Genomic DNA, 14,779 nt, shown 5'->3' with positions numbered 1-14,779 from the left:
TACTGAGGCAATTATACTAGACTGGGAAATCTCAAATTTAACAAACCAGCAACAGACATTATGGACATTTCTCACTGTCCTCTCAATTCCGTGTACCTTGGACTGGTGGCTTCATGTGTCCAACACGCTAGGCTGAGTCTCAGCCCAGCTCCCAAAAGGCACAGCCCAAACTGACAAGTATTTATCCAGCATTTACATTCAGAAGGAATGTCAAGGGATGGCACAGTGGTTCACAGCACCAGGGACCTCACAGCACCAGGGACCAATGTTCAATTCCTGGCTTGGGTTATTGTTTGTGCGGAGTTTACATGTTCTCCCTGGGTCTGCGTGGGTTTCCTCTGAGCACTCAGTCCCACAGTCCAAAGGCCGATTAGGTGCATTGACCATGTTAAATTCTCCCTCAGTGTACCTGAACAGGCACTGGAGTGTGGGCAACAAGGGATTTTCACTGTAACTTCACTGCAGTGTTAATGTAAGCCTACTTGTGATAATAATAAATAAAACTTAAAAAGGTTGGCTGCATATTACCTTACCATGAGTCCAAGTGAAACTTTAGAAAATAATTCTCCCCCTTTCCCTTCCCTCCTTCCCATCAATTTCTACCTTAGTGCCTCCAGGTTGCAGTTTGTGCTTTCGGTCAAGGGTTCCCTCCATTGTCTGATATCCTGTAGTAACCTAAGAAAGAAAGAATTTCCATTTATATAGCACCTTTCACCACTAATGTCCTAAAATATTTTATGTGTAATAAAATACTTTTGAAACGTTGTCACTGGTGGTATGAGGGAAATGTCTCATATAGCAATATGTTCATAAGCAAATAATTGGTTTTACTGATGTTCAACGAGGAATAGATTTTGGGGCAGACATGGGGAATAACTCCCCATTCTCCTCTTTGAATATTGGCTTGACTTCTTTTACATCTGCCTCAAGAGGCAGATAGGACTACAGCTTCATATCCAATCTGAGAGGCGGTACCTCTGATGGTGCAGCTCTCCCTCTGACTCAGAGGAAAGAGTGCTACTCATGAGAGTGTGGTGCTTACATTACAATCAGAAATGTAAGAATGCAATCTATCGGCCAAGCACATAAGAGGACTGGAACTATTAGCAGGAACATTGAAAGAAAGAAGAAAATGGTGGAAAGAATCTGCTTGGAGGTATTTCTTTGGGTAAGATGGGAAGTTGTGAGGAAACTACCTGATCAATGTTTTCCCTCAAAATTGAGCAGATCTGCTTCATCAGTAAGTTCATTTTCTTCTCGTGTAGAAGAGGTTTGGCTTGATTTCATGTCTAGTTTTGGCACTGCCAAGAGGGGCAGGGCCTGACTTGACAGGACCAAAAGTGGATGGGTGCGGGGCATTGAAGGGGGTGGAGACCAAAGGGGGCTGGGCCTGATGGAGGATCTACTGGGAGGGCTCTGATGCCAGCAATCTGTGTTGGATGGGGGGGGATTTGCTTGTTTGGGAAACATGCCATCATGATTGTGGGGGGTGATGACATTATGATCTCTGTCAAGCAGGGCTTGTCAGAGTATCAGGATTTCCAGTATTTGAAGCTTTCCATGCCGTTCTTCCTCTCACCCAGACGAATGTAATCACTGTCTCTCACTAGAGGATACTTATTACTCAAATGCTGCAAAACTGTTGAAAACTGCTTTGCTTTAAGTTATTTCAATCACCACTTCCTGCCGAATTTTTGCAGCCACTTTTCGTTCTTGTCCGTGGTGCCTCGTGGTCACTATGTGTAATGGTGCCAATCGTGGGCCTGGGCTGCAGTTACTGTAACCTGCCCTTGCTAGGGATCTGGTTTGCTCAGTGCTGCCTGACCAGTGCTCTTTTAAAATCAAGTTTGACCTTATTTTAGGATTGCCCACCGTTTTAGGATCATAGAATTTCTACAGTGCTGAAGGTGGCCATTTGGTCCATCGAGTCTGCACTGGCCACAATCCCACCCAGGCCCTATCCCATAATCCCACTTATTTACCCTAGCTAATGCCCCTGACACTAAGGGGTAATTTACTATGGCTAATCAACCTAATCCGCACATCTCAAAGATGATTCACATTCATCCCTAAGTTACATGTTTAATCTAATTGATGGAGATGTTTGTCTTATCAAGGCTATTCTCTACACTTAGATGTAGGGAACAGTAATCTGCTCTGAAATATAGGCCCAACAATATTTCAAAAAAGTTTATTCACTTGAAATAGATGTTCATACTTATTTTGTAGCCTAATAATTGGGTTACGCCCAAATCAGGCTATAATCCTGATGCAGCACAAATTGTTTGTGTCTGTTCTTAAAAAGTTCTATGATCTTTGCTTGGCTCACTGACTCAAAGTCTACAATTGCTGGATTGGGATTTTCTTTACATGTACTGTGGTGCAGTCCTGAATGACTTTGAAAGTTCATTTGTCCTGTCTCCTGGAGCAACTTTGGAATTCTTCATCAGTGTCTTATAGAGTTCTGCAGTTTTGATGCCACTTTTACAGATCTGACATTTAATCTTCCTTAAAGTTGAATTTTCGGTGTTTTGGGGTCCATCACTGCTGCCTCCATATTGTATGTTGATTGGTCTAGCCTTATACTAATTACTGAGACATTTTTGGTATGCCCAAACAATAACTGCTTTATTATATATAACTATATTGTGTACCCATGACTAGATGTTATACTGCTGAAGCCATGAATATTCTCCCCCTCAACTTAGTCATGTGTTCCCTAACATCATTAATATGAGAGGTGTTAGTTACACAGCCCCATATATTAAGCCTCACAAATCCTAATTCTAGGGAATTTATGCTCAAGTCTCTGAAGTGGGACTTGAAACCACGAACTACTGACTTGGAAGCAAAAGTGCTACCAAGTGAGCCACACTGAAAGGGAAACAATGGACAGATAGAGAAAAGACAGGGGTAGAGAAATGGAATGTAATAGGGGAAAAGAAAATGTAGGAATGAAGGAATAAATCAGAAAGTACAAGTATGAGCAAGGTGAGAGAGAGAGAGAAGGATGAGACAAAGAGAGGCTCATGCAGACCAGAGGGAGACGTGGAGACTTAGATACAGAAATATGAGGATAGATTATAATCCAAATAAATGAAATGAAAATCAGGTGGATTCTATAAAAGGCAGGCAATCTATCTGATGCACTGGATTACTGCCCAAATAAAACCCCCCCTGGGAAACAGAGTGAGCGCGAGTGATAAAGCAGGGGAGAGATGCAGAGAGATTTAGAAAGTTAATATCAAGTATCAAATTTATTTGCTGAAGAAATTTGGGAATGCTGCTGCAGCTAACTGTGTTCCTACCTTTTCACTTTTTGGTGTGCCTGTAGAGTTTGGTGGCTGAGCGCTGAGCTGAACCCCACTGGTTGTTAGAGAATGTGCAATCCTTGATGAATTGGATCCCAGCTTCTCCACTGGGCTGGACACAGAGTCTACTGAACAGTTTTCAGTTGATGTTGTGATTAGTTCTGGCTGAGCTGTGAGGAGGTCACCCTGGGATGAATCTAAGGTGCTTTCAGCATGGGTTGAAGAAGAATTGTTTGGAGGACTTTGGGACATAGATTGTGACTTAGCGGGTGTCTCGATGCTGATGCTGTCTCGAGTAAGTGAGGTTAAATCTTGTACCTTCATGGACCGATCGTCATTTGAAAACCTGGAAAGCGGTTTGGATCGGATTGGATTTGAAAGCCTCCTTGCTGGACTTCCTACTTCATAATTGTGAAGATTGAAAGATTCTGGTGACAAAGGTGACTGGACAAGTGACCCTCTTCTGTCCCCTTCATCGTGCTTCAGGCCAGTGACAGCAACAGCATCTCTCTGGGGGCTCGCAGTCCTTCTGATTGGGGAGAATAGGTCAGAGGATGAGGGGGTCCTCGGGGCAGGACTCACAACAACCTCTTTCGACCAGGATTTTGGTAACCTCTCAATGTCTGAATTGGTCCTTCCAAGCGTCCTCAAAGGTGCTGGCTTTTTGATTGCTGCTTTTCTTTTCAGGGAGGGAACTCGAGTCACTTTGCGTTCTTTTTCCTTAGCATTCAACTCTGGGCGGAATCCTCCCTGAAATCAGTCAAAGAACAGTCTGAAATTACACAATCTCATCTGTTATGGTCAAAACAACTATCTGAAATTACACACAAGGAGAGTAATAATAGTTCCTGGTATTCTTGTATATTCAGCATCTTGTTAATAACAGATTTCTTGATCATTCTGACTGTTATGAAGGCAAGGTGGAGATCTGGGTTGAAGCAGTGCTCCATGTCTGACCTTTATCATATTTTCCAGTTGGCCAATCTTCTCATCCTGACTTGCTATCATCTTCTCAAAGTCTTCATGCTTCTTGATTAGATCTTCCACTTCACCAACAGAGTCCTGAGAGAGAGAAACTAAAGTCAGTGCTACAGAAAGAAGGCTTAGTTAATACTCTAGTTAACTGTGAGCTCTAAGGGCTGCAGCATTGGCCAAATCCACCTGTTTATCCATGTCGACCAACCAACCTTCATAATTTTAAAGCCCTTTATTAGGCCTTCCCTCAGCTTTCTTTTTTTATAGAGGAAATGCTCCAGATTGTTTAATCTTTTCCGTTCTGGTGAATCCTTTGTGAATTCATGGTTGGGACACGGTTTAGACATTGGTCCACTCAGTTCTATTGTACAGGTTTGATGGAAGATAAGTTGAATAGGTTGATTTTTAATAGCATAAACTAAAGGAATTGGCAGTCAGTCCTGTTGTCCAAGGGAACCAGCCATCAGTTCAAACCCCTTGGCTAATCTGTTTGCTGTCTCCTGCAGTGATCCAGGAAATCAGCAAGATCCAGGAACGTTGGCCTGAAACTAATTCTTACCCCAAAGTTGTTGCTTGTTACAAGCCCTTCCCTGGAGCTCAGCCATGCAGCTATCAGTTCAAGTTCTCTGAGTTGTGCCTGTTTCCACAGTTCCTTCTCATACAGTTCTTCCTGCTTCTCCCACTTTATCAACACCTGTTCCATCTGCTCAGACAGTTCGTTCACCTTCTCGTCGACCTGTTGGAGTACAGAATCCTCAGTGTGTGGAATGGAAAAGTAGGTTAGAAACATGGATAATAGGAGCAGAAGTTGACTATTTGGCCATTTGAGCCTACTCTGCCATTCATTATGATCACGGTTGATCATCCAACTCAATAACCTAGTCCTATCTTTCCCCCATATCCTTTGGCCTCCATTGCCCCAAGAACTGTATCCAACTCCTTCTTGAAAACATACAATGTTTTGGCCTCCACTGCTTTCGCTGCTGGTGAATTCGCCAGACTCACCACTTTCTAGGTGAAGAAATTTCTCCTCATCTCAGCCCCAAAAGGTTTACCCTTATCCTTAGACTATGGGTCTGGACATCCCCACCATCGGGAATATTCTTCCTGTATACACCTTGTTAGAATTTTATAGGTTTCTATAAGATCCCTCCTCATTCTTCTGAACTGCAGGAAATATCATCTTAACCCACTCAATCTCTCTTCATAGGTCAGTCCCACCATCTGGTAAATATTGTTCTCTCTGGCTCCTTTACCTCTTTTGACATGATTGTTGTGTTCTCCCTCAGCTCCATTCCTGTATTTTTCAGCTCTTCGTATTTCGTTTTTTGCTTGTCAATTTCTTGTTTGTATTCGTCATGACGTTTACAAAACTGTTCCATTCCCAGGACGCTGGCCTGCTCCTCTGTGTCGAGCAGTGTGTCCATCTCATTCACCCAAGCCCTGTGTTAAAGCAACAAGCAGGAACATGCACTAAATTTGATAAGAAAGGAAATTCTCATGTTATGGTGCCCATAATGATAGATGGTTCTCTGAACATTGGTCTCACTGGAGTGAAGCAGCTTCAACATGAGCTCTGTGTTCAATTGCTGTATCAATAGGTTGCAAAGTGTTATTTGTGGTGTTTATTGTTGCCTCACACTTTTTGACCCGACGGACAGTCATTCAGTTAACATCCCCATCTCTTTAATTTGGCTTCTGGCAAATACCTCAGTCTCCAATCCATCCCACCACCACACCCAACTGCAGTAGAGGTACCTCATGCTTTTACATCTAAATGTCACATTTCCCATCACATTACTTACAGACTGTAAAAATATCTATCAGGATATAAAAAGGAAAAGATTGTCAAAGACAAATGTGGGTCTAAGAGGCAGAGAATGGAAAATTTATAATGAGAATAGGGAAATGGCAAGGAAACCAAACAAATAAAATAAGTAAAACACTGCAGATGCTGGAATCTGAAACAAGAACGGGGATGCTGGAAAAATGGAGAGTCAACATGGATCTACGAAAGGGAAACCTGTTGGAACTTTCAGAGGATGTTTCAGCAAGTTTTTGATAAGATCAGTAAGCAAGAGGTTAGTTAGGAAAATTTGAGTACATGGATTGAGCACATACTATCCTGTAATGAGGATTTATTAATGGATGGAAAGCAGAGAAAAGGGTAAATGGATCGTTCTCAGGTTGGCAGGCTGTGACTAGTGGGGAATCGTAGGGCACAGTGTTTGGGTCCAGATATTCACATTCTATATCAGTGATTTGAATGTGGAAACTAAATGTAATATTTACTAGTTTGATGATGACACAAAAGTTGGTGGAAATGTGAGTTGTGAGGAAGATGCAAATCAGCTTCAAGAGGATTTGGACAGATTTACTGAATGGTCAAGAACATGGCAGATGGAATATAATGTGAATAAGTGTAAAGTTATCCACTTCGGTAGAAAAAACAGAATTGTTGAATATTTCTTAAATGGGGAGAGATGAGAAAGTGTTGATGTCCAAAGGGATCTGGAAGTTTTTGTTCATAAATCATTGAAGGTTAACATGCTGGTGCAATAAGCAATTAGGAAGGGAAATGTATATTAGCCCTTATTGCAAGGTGATTTGAGTGCAAGAGTGAGGAAGTCTTGATGAAGCTGTACAGGGCCTCAGTAAGACTACACCTGGAGTATTGTGCATAGTTTTTGTGATAACCCCACAAGGCCCATGGGGAATGGCTGGCTGATCTCCCTGTGGGGCTCATTGAGTACAAGTTCCCCTGGTAACAGGCAGTGGCCTGTCCATTTGGAACTCATAAATCCTGTTGAATGGTAGACCCAGAAAGGGACTCGTGTGTGTGTATACCATGGTAGCAATTTTACTTTGCTTTCTGTAATAAACTATATTCCTTTCCAGTCAGCCATCCTGTCTTTTTTCTGAAGAAAGGATGACCTGAATTCATTCTTTTGTGTAGGATCTGCATGCCATAAGCTAGGCTGGACATTTTCATTTCTTTCTAAAAATCATTCTTTGGTTATACCAGCAAGTTAATTTTATCATCAAGAGAAAGCTGAGGTGAGGTTCCAGGTGAGCTGGAACAATAAATGAAAGATGGGAGCAGAGATAAAACATGAGAGGGGAAGGATAGATTGAGAGAGATCCTACGCTGAAGTGCTGGTGCTTCACTGAGGTAAGTGTACTAAGGCACAAAACGCTGGAAATATAGCCAGTATTGACAATGCCCAGACAAGATTGAAACCAGACTGTCCTGTACAAAAGTCACCCGAGAAGAGGCCATTTGTCTCATCAATAGCATCTTTGATAGTGCAGCACTGGAGTGAGTGTCAGCCTAGAGGAGCTGAACTTGAATTTACAACCTACTGGCTCAGCAACAAGGACATTGCTCATGCTCACTGCACACAAGTGAGGATAACTGCTATGGAGAAAAAAGGTTTGGGACAGCAAATGATATAAAAATCTGCAAATTATTAAATACAAGGAAAAGATCAATTAAATTGTAATTCAGTTTCAGACTGAAAAAATAAAACAGAGCCTTCCAGAATAGCACTTGTTGATGGGAGGCTGGACAGTAAAGTTTATTTACTTGTATCACAAATAGGCTTACATTAACACTGCAATGAAAATCCTCTAGTTGCCACACTCAGGGACCTGTTTCGGTACACCGAGGGAGAGTTTAGCACAGCCAATTCACCTAACCAGCATGTCTTTCAGACTGAGAGAGGAAACCCATGCAGTCACGGGGAAAACGTGCAAACTACACACAGATAGTGACCCAAGCTAGGAACTGAACCCAGGTCCCTGGTGCTGTGAGGCAGCAGTGCTAACCACCATGCCACAATGCAGCCCATTTGGTCTGAGCAGGAGGGTACCTGGTTAACCATGCGATGAAAAATGTGCTGGAGCCTCTGCCAACACTATCCATAGTTTCAGAATAGAACATGTAGGTCAGACTTCCTAAAAAATATTGTAGATGGAAAAAAAAGTTTATTTCACCAAGAATCAAGATTAATTCAATTGGGTATGAGTCTGCTACCTTAAAATTGACCTTGAGTTGGCAGTGTGTTTGGAGGATGAATCAATGGTGAAGTGTGGGGGACAGGGTAGTGCCAGGTTATATGACGACACTTCCAGGAATTCATCCAACCAGAGTTTGCATTACTCCTTGCCTCTATTTGAGCTCTCATTACAATCTATCACATCACATGAAGAGCCACATTCTCTGAGTTCCATCCAACTTACATGAAAACACGGCACTCGCTGACATAAGCCTGGATTTGTTCAGCCTGGACCAGCTTCTCCTTGTACTCTCCGGCTTTCCGACACAGGTTATCCCAGGACTCTGCCACTTCCTCCATACGCGTCTGCAGGTTCTCCCTGATGTGTGGATGCATCAAACCTAACATCCTGGCTTCTTCTCCAATCCGTTCAACTTCTCTGTTTATGGCTCCCAGCTCCCTCTGCAAAAAGAATCATTCAAACTACAAACTAGCTCAGAAACTCTCAATCTGACATCACAACTATCCCATTACAAGTTGTCTTACACGGGAGGCAGTGGTATTGTAACTGGACTAATAATCCAGAGACCCATGCTCTGGGAACCTGATTCGAATTCCACCATGCCAGATGGTGAAATTTGAATTCAATAAAAATCTGGAATTAAAAGTCTAATAGTGACCATGAAACCATTGTCCTAAGAACCCATCTGATTCACTAATATCCTTTACTTGGTCTGGCCTACATGTGACTGGACTCTTGACTCTTAAATGCCCTCTGGGATGGGCAATAAATGCTAGCTCAGCCAGCAATGCCCATATTCCATGAATGAATTAAAAAAAACCTGAAATCCTAACTATCCCAGTAACAATCTGTCTCAATCTGAAAGCATATCTATCCCTTTAACACGGGATATATCAATGTGAATTCATAACTAGCTCAGTAATAAAGCCTGCAAATATTGAGAAAACTGAAATCAGTGTCACTGGTACCCAACTCAAACTCCATTCCATAGTCACTGAAGCCACTCTTCCTTAACAACTGTTGAATAAGTTGTTCACAACTGTGAATAAGTTAATAGCTTTTCCAAAAAGCCCACAGACATCACCTCCTGCTGAAATCCATGATTTCATTAACATTTTGTTTATTCATTGCCCCTTTCCACTAGCTTTTAATGATTTTTCTACGTGGAGTTTTAAACCTCTGCTCATTCCCAGTTCTTAGTTCCTCACCAGTTAGGAAGTACTCTGACCTAGCTCTCTCTATTTCAAAGTGGGTTATTTTACACTTAAGCCCACTTAACCTCTATCTGACACTCACTGCATCAATGTCCCTTTCCAGCTTTCTGTTCCTAACCACACTAGTTACTATACCACATAAAACTTAAGTGTTCTCAGCAAGTTAGAAATACAATTCTCTTTTCCTTTATCTAACATGCTCAGTTATTTTACATTGAAAAACTGTATTCCATTTATATGTTCAACGACAGACATTTACTTCCTACCATTCCTTTCTGGGTAGAATCACACTTTGCAAACTAACTGGTACTGGATTTGGTTGGGAATTTCAATCAGGCCTTTGAAGGGGTGGATCTCATAGTAATATGGCCCCTGGGTTTGGTGCTCCCTCAAAGAGTTGCCATCTTGATGGAATAGTCTCATTAGTGGAGTGGCCCCAATTGTCAGAGCACCCCCCACCACAACCTGAAAAAGAGTGGCCCCATTGGCTCAATGGGCTCATTGGTTCCCACCAGCAAAGTGTCTCTCCCTCACCCCTTATCCGGGAAGAGTGACTACATGCAGTGTTCAGAGTCCATAGCTTACCTCCACACCTTCATGTTGCCATAGTAATGTCTGCACCTGATTCAAATCATGGCCATAGTCCTCAGTAACCAGTGTGCTGCCCTTCTCCTGGACCCAGGCCTTCAGTTCAGACACATCATAGTCAAATCGGTGAACCTGGTGTGCTGCTTTCAGATTCTGGAGAGAGGATGCAGACTCAGGTAAAATTGCAGTCCCTTCCACCCAATTATCCAATCCCTTACTAAAAGCTGCCATCTCACCATTGTGGAACAAGCAGAATAACAGAGGATAAAGACTACAATCGCCATTTCATCCCTGACTCCATTCATTTCTCCCCTTTCTCACCTGATTGGTATTAGGTTCAATCTCAGATTAACATCTCTCAAGCATCTCAAACATCTCTCAACCTTCACATTTGAAACTTGCTGGTGACCATCTGCTGTCTGTTTCAAGCTGCATTATGGAGAGCATCACAATTGAACATGATGCTCTGTCCATTTGTGCTTCACAGACTGACAATAATAACAGGCTTCCCAATTTATTTCTCCCATTCAGAGGCTCGTATGTTCAAGTCCCACTTCAGGACATGTGATTCAGGCTGAAACTCCACAGCAGTAATGAGCGAGTGTTGCACTGTCAAAGGAGGTGCTCTTCTTTTCAAAGGATATTGAACAGTTTGGGTGGGATTCTCCAGCTGTTCACACCAGCAGGATTGTCCAGTCCTGCTGCAGTTAATGGAAATTTGGCTGAGCGTCAAATTCTCCATCCTGTCTGGCAGTAGTGGCCGTGTGTGAGTGGCTAGATAATTCCAGTCTTTGTCAGTTGGTCCCACCAATGTAAGGCAATATTTTGGCCTTGGAGGGAGTGCAGAGGAGGTTTACTAGGCTGATACCGGAGTTGAGGGGGTTGAGCTATGAGGAGAGGCTGAATAAACTAGGCTTGTACTCGTTGGAGTTTAGAAGAATGAGGGGAGATCTCATTGAGACGTATAAGATGATGAATGGGATGGATAGGATAGAGGTGGAGAGACTCTTCCCGCTCAAAAAAGACAGTAGGACTAGGGGGCACAGCCTCAAGATAAACGGGGGGTGTTTTAGAACGGAGTTGAGGAGGAACTTCTTCACTCAAAGGGTGGTGAATCTCTGGAATTCTCTACCCGTTGAAGTGGTGGAGGCTGCCTCGCTAAATATTTTCAAGAAGCGGGTTGATGGGTTTTTGATAAGAGAGGGGATTAAGGGTTATGGGGAGAGGGCCGGAAAGTGGAACTGAGCCACAACAGATCAGCCATGATCTTATTGAATGGCGGGGCAGGCTCGAAGGGCCTACTCCTGCTCCTATTTCTTATGTTCTTATGTTCTTATATTTATTGAATGCATGGCACGATTAGAGTTTTTGCAGTGTTTTCTCTCTCAATCTACACCACAGAGACACAGTAACTAGTCACGGATGTTTTCGTGCTTTGTGTGGGATCTTTCTGTGTGCAGATTGCCCATAAAACAAAAGTGATCATGCTTTGGAAAGTAATTAATTGGTTGTGCTAAGAGACTCTATATAAATTCAAGCTGATCTCTTTCTACTAAATGTTTCTGGCATTTTCAGTTTTACTTTATGATTATTTCCCTGCCTCTTGATCCACTTGAAGTTGGCTGGTTCAGCAGAGAACATGTAATTATCTGTCTTTCAATGAGACATTAAGCCAAGTGCTTGTCAGCCCCCTTGGAGGAATGTAAAAGATCGAAGAGGAGCAGGGAAGTTCTCCTGGTGGCCAATATTTATCACTCAAACAATGTCACCATAACAGATTATCTGACCATCATCACATTGTTGTTTGTGAGATCCTGATGTGTGCAAATTAGCTGTTGCACTTCCTAGAACGACTACATTTCAAATTCCCTTCAATGGTTGTCAAGTACTGTGGGATGTTCTCAGGTTGTGAAAGTCACTTGTGTAACAAACATCATACCAGGAACTGTAGTCACCCAATACACCATCAAAAGGGACTGCAGACCAGAATTTCAGTACCTCTTGCCAGAGGCTTTGGAGGGGCTTTTGATACAGATGGTTAATGAGATCTTCCCAACCTCGCCAGTAATTGAGGTCAATGACATGAGATTAACTTGTTGCAGTTCTCTCTGACTGATGCATCCCATTGTCCCCTTATAATCAACCAATGGTGACAATTTTAACTTAAACTGCTTGGTGAATAACCTAGTTGCTGGGTAACTATAAAATATTCCCAAGTTACTTATCTTCACAGGAGCTGACAAACCACCTTTTTAACCATTTCAATGGAACAGGCAACAAATACAGCTGCCCAAAGCTAGCAGGATCCTCTTTATCTATTGGATGGAGGATCTCAGTGATATCATTGGGATCGACTGCAATTTTAGCAGTGATCTCAGGAAGAAGAAACAAAGTGTAACTCACTGGGCAACCCTCTGGGAGGTGGATCACAGACCAGGCCCAATCCAACAAGGTGCATTTCTATATTTTGATTTTACTTTCCTCTGGGGCTGGCAGAATAGGATTGTCTCCAGGTTAGAAGGAATGGATTGGAGGAAAACCAGTGGTTTACATCAGGTGTTGGGAATTATAACTGACTGAGAATCTTTCTGGTGGATGTGGGGAAATTCTCACACACGCATCCAGAGACACTTACTATCTGGTGTAGGATGTGGGTTCACATGACCCATGTATCTTAACGTCTCGAGGTAGTGTGTGGGATTAACACACTGTACATTTAAACAGCTTTCAAATCAGCTGAATAATGATGCTCTGTGAAGCAGGTCATTCATCCATGTTTTAAGGGTTGAGAATGTTTGGTCACAGTTTATACTAATAAAGTGACTGAAGAGTTTAAGTGAGCCATAACAACCTTGGTGACAGAATCACTTGGAGAGATTGAGATAAACTTAAGTGTATCTTCTTGACTCTGTGTTATCTGAAGTACACAATTTTTTATATATGTGTTGGGATGCATGCAAGATAGAGATCAGAAGTAGAATTGGTGGTATAAGTGCTTTCAGTAAGCTAGTGTTTGCTGCAGCCAGGCTAGAATTGTGAAGTGTGGAAACTGAACTCTTATAGAGAATTGTGAACTCAGTAGAATCATATAAAATTATGTTGTACCATTTACTGAGTATTCATATTGGATTATGTAATATGAGCTTGTTAAAGACAAAGATATGATTCTGTGGTTGTTATAACTAATAACTGTTTAAAGTACAGTAATGAAAAAGATAGAGCAGGAAAGCAGTCCAACAACAGGGACTGAACTCACACTCATACCCTGACACGTTTATTATCAGGGTCTGAATTCACATCCAGGCACGCTTACCATGACAGATTAAATTCACACTTACACCCCCATGCAAACACACTCACTATCAGGGCATTCTATCCAACAGGAATGTATTCAAATTTCTTAATCCAATCCCTCACCCGACAGCCCCTCACCTCTGCTCGATTTCTGACAGCTTGCTGCAGTGTGTCCCACTGCTGGTTCACCTCATTGGCTTGATCCATAATCTCTGTCATGAAGCTGTGAGACTGTCTTCTCAGTGACTTCACCAGCTCATGAAATGTGGACATTTTGTGCTGACCCAGGGTACTTAACTCCTGTTCCAAGTTTTCAAACTTCTTCTGCAACAGCTGAGGATGAAGGAAACACAGAAGGCTCAGTATCTGGGAAGGCATGGTATCAGACAACCCCTCTTGACATCCACCAGTCTGTATTGAAATTCTAGCCCTTTGTTTTACTTCTAGTTAAACTATGAAAATTTAGGTCTCAGAGACATCATCATTAGAAACAGAGCTCTTCCTTATGTTCACATCACACCACTTCCAGAACCCTGCATTGAAAACCACTATCAATTGTTTTTAACACTTGTGCTCACAAAGTGTTCACCACAGTGAGAGACTGGAGATTAATTCATCATACTTTTATATTACTTTTCCTTATCCTATTCCCTCGGAAAGCATTTCCAGTTCCAACAACCCTCTCTGAGAAAACATCTCTCCTAACTCCCCCTTCAATCTTCTTGAGGTTATCCACTGTCTATTCCATCCCCTCACCACCGTCACCATCCTCCACCCTGGTATCTTCAGTAAGAACTATTATAAACATCAATGGTTTTGTGGTCTCAAATGTTTGCAGTTCTATTATCAGGGCTGAACAGGATTAGAAAGTGCTCCACTTTTTACCTCCACATCTTCCAGATCTTGTCCATAGTCCTGGGAATCTGCCAGGCGCTGCTTACTGGACAGCCATGTTACCATCTCCCGTATCTCTCGTTCAAAGTGATAGAGTTGGCATTGGTCCACCAGCTTCTTTTGTCGAGTTTCTGCTAACTGCAGGAGCGCCTCATACTCAGTCTCCACATCCTGCAGCCGCTTCAAAATCATGTGCCTGCAAAGGAGATTGGAGCAACCAGAAATCTGGTAAATAACACCAGCACTCACCGTACCGGATTCAGTCTGGTAATTCACCAACATTCATCATAAGAACATAAGAAATAGGAGGAGTAGACCAGAAGGCCTGTTAAGCCTGTTCCACCATCCAATACAATTAAACGTAACTTAAAATAATCACCTCTTCTTCTGAGACTGTGCTCCTGTGTTCTAGATTCCCCAACCAGGTGAAACAACCTCTGTGTCTATCCTAACAAGCTGCTTTACAGTCTTTATGTTTCAATC

At 42.4% G+C, this 14,779-nt stretch overlaps 1 protein-coding gene across 1 annotated transcript in view; it reads right to left on the bottom strand.

Annotated features, from left to right (window-relative positions):
• The window catches only part of sptbn5 (spectrin, beta, non-erythrocytic 5), a 169,158-nt gene that overhangs the window by 23,384 nt on the left and 130,995 nt on the right, over positions 1-14,779 (bottom strand). The window contains exons 56-64 of the mRNA XM_080202967.1: positions 14,288-14,492; positions 13,541-13,735; positions 10,106-10,261; positions 8,529-8,746; positions 5,543-5,729; positions 4,846-5,022; positions 4,269-4,373; positions 3,309-4,061; positions 604-675 (exon numbers count right to left, since the gene is read on the bottom strand). Coding sequence (XP_080059093.1) covers positions 604-675; positions 3,309-4,061; positions 4,269-4,373; positions 4,846-5,022; positions 5,543-5,729; positions 8,529-8,746; positions 10,106-10,261; positions 13,541-13,735; positions 14,288-14,492 — 2,068 coding nt within the window. The remainder of the gene's footprint in view (positions 1-603; positions 676-3,308; positions 4,062-4,268; positions 4,374-4,845; positions 5,023-5,542; positions 5,730-8,528; positions 8,747-10,105; positions 10,262-13,540; positions 13,736-14,287; positions 14,493-14,779) is intronic.

This window comes from Carcharhinus amblyrhynchos, chromosome 14, assembly GCF_965287045.1.
Source record: "Carcharhinus amblyrhynchos chromosome 14, sCarAmb.v2.hapA, whole genome shotgun sequence".
Lineage (NCBI taxonomy): Eukaryota > Metazoa > Chordata > Chondrichthyes > Carcharhiniformes > Carcharhinidae > Carcharhinus > Carcharhinus amblyrhynchos.
The sequence above is the reverse complement of the archived record's forward strand: the minus strand, read 5'-3'. Positions and strand labels throughout refer to the sequence as shown.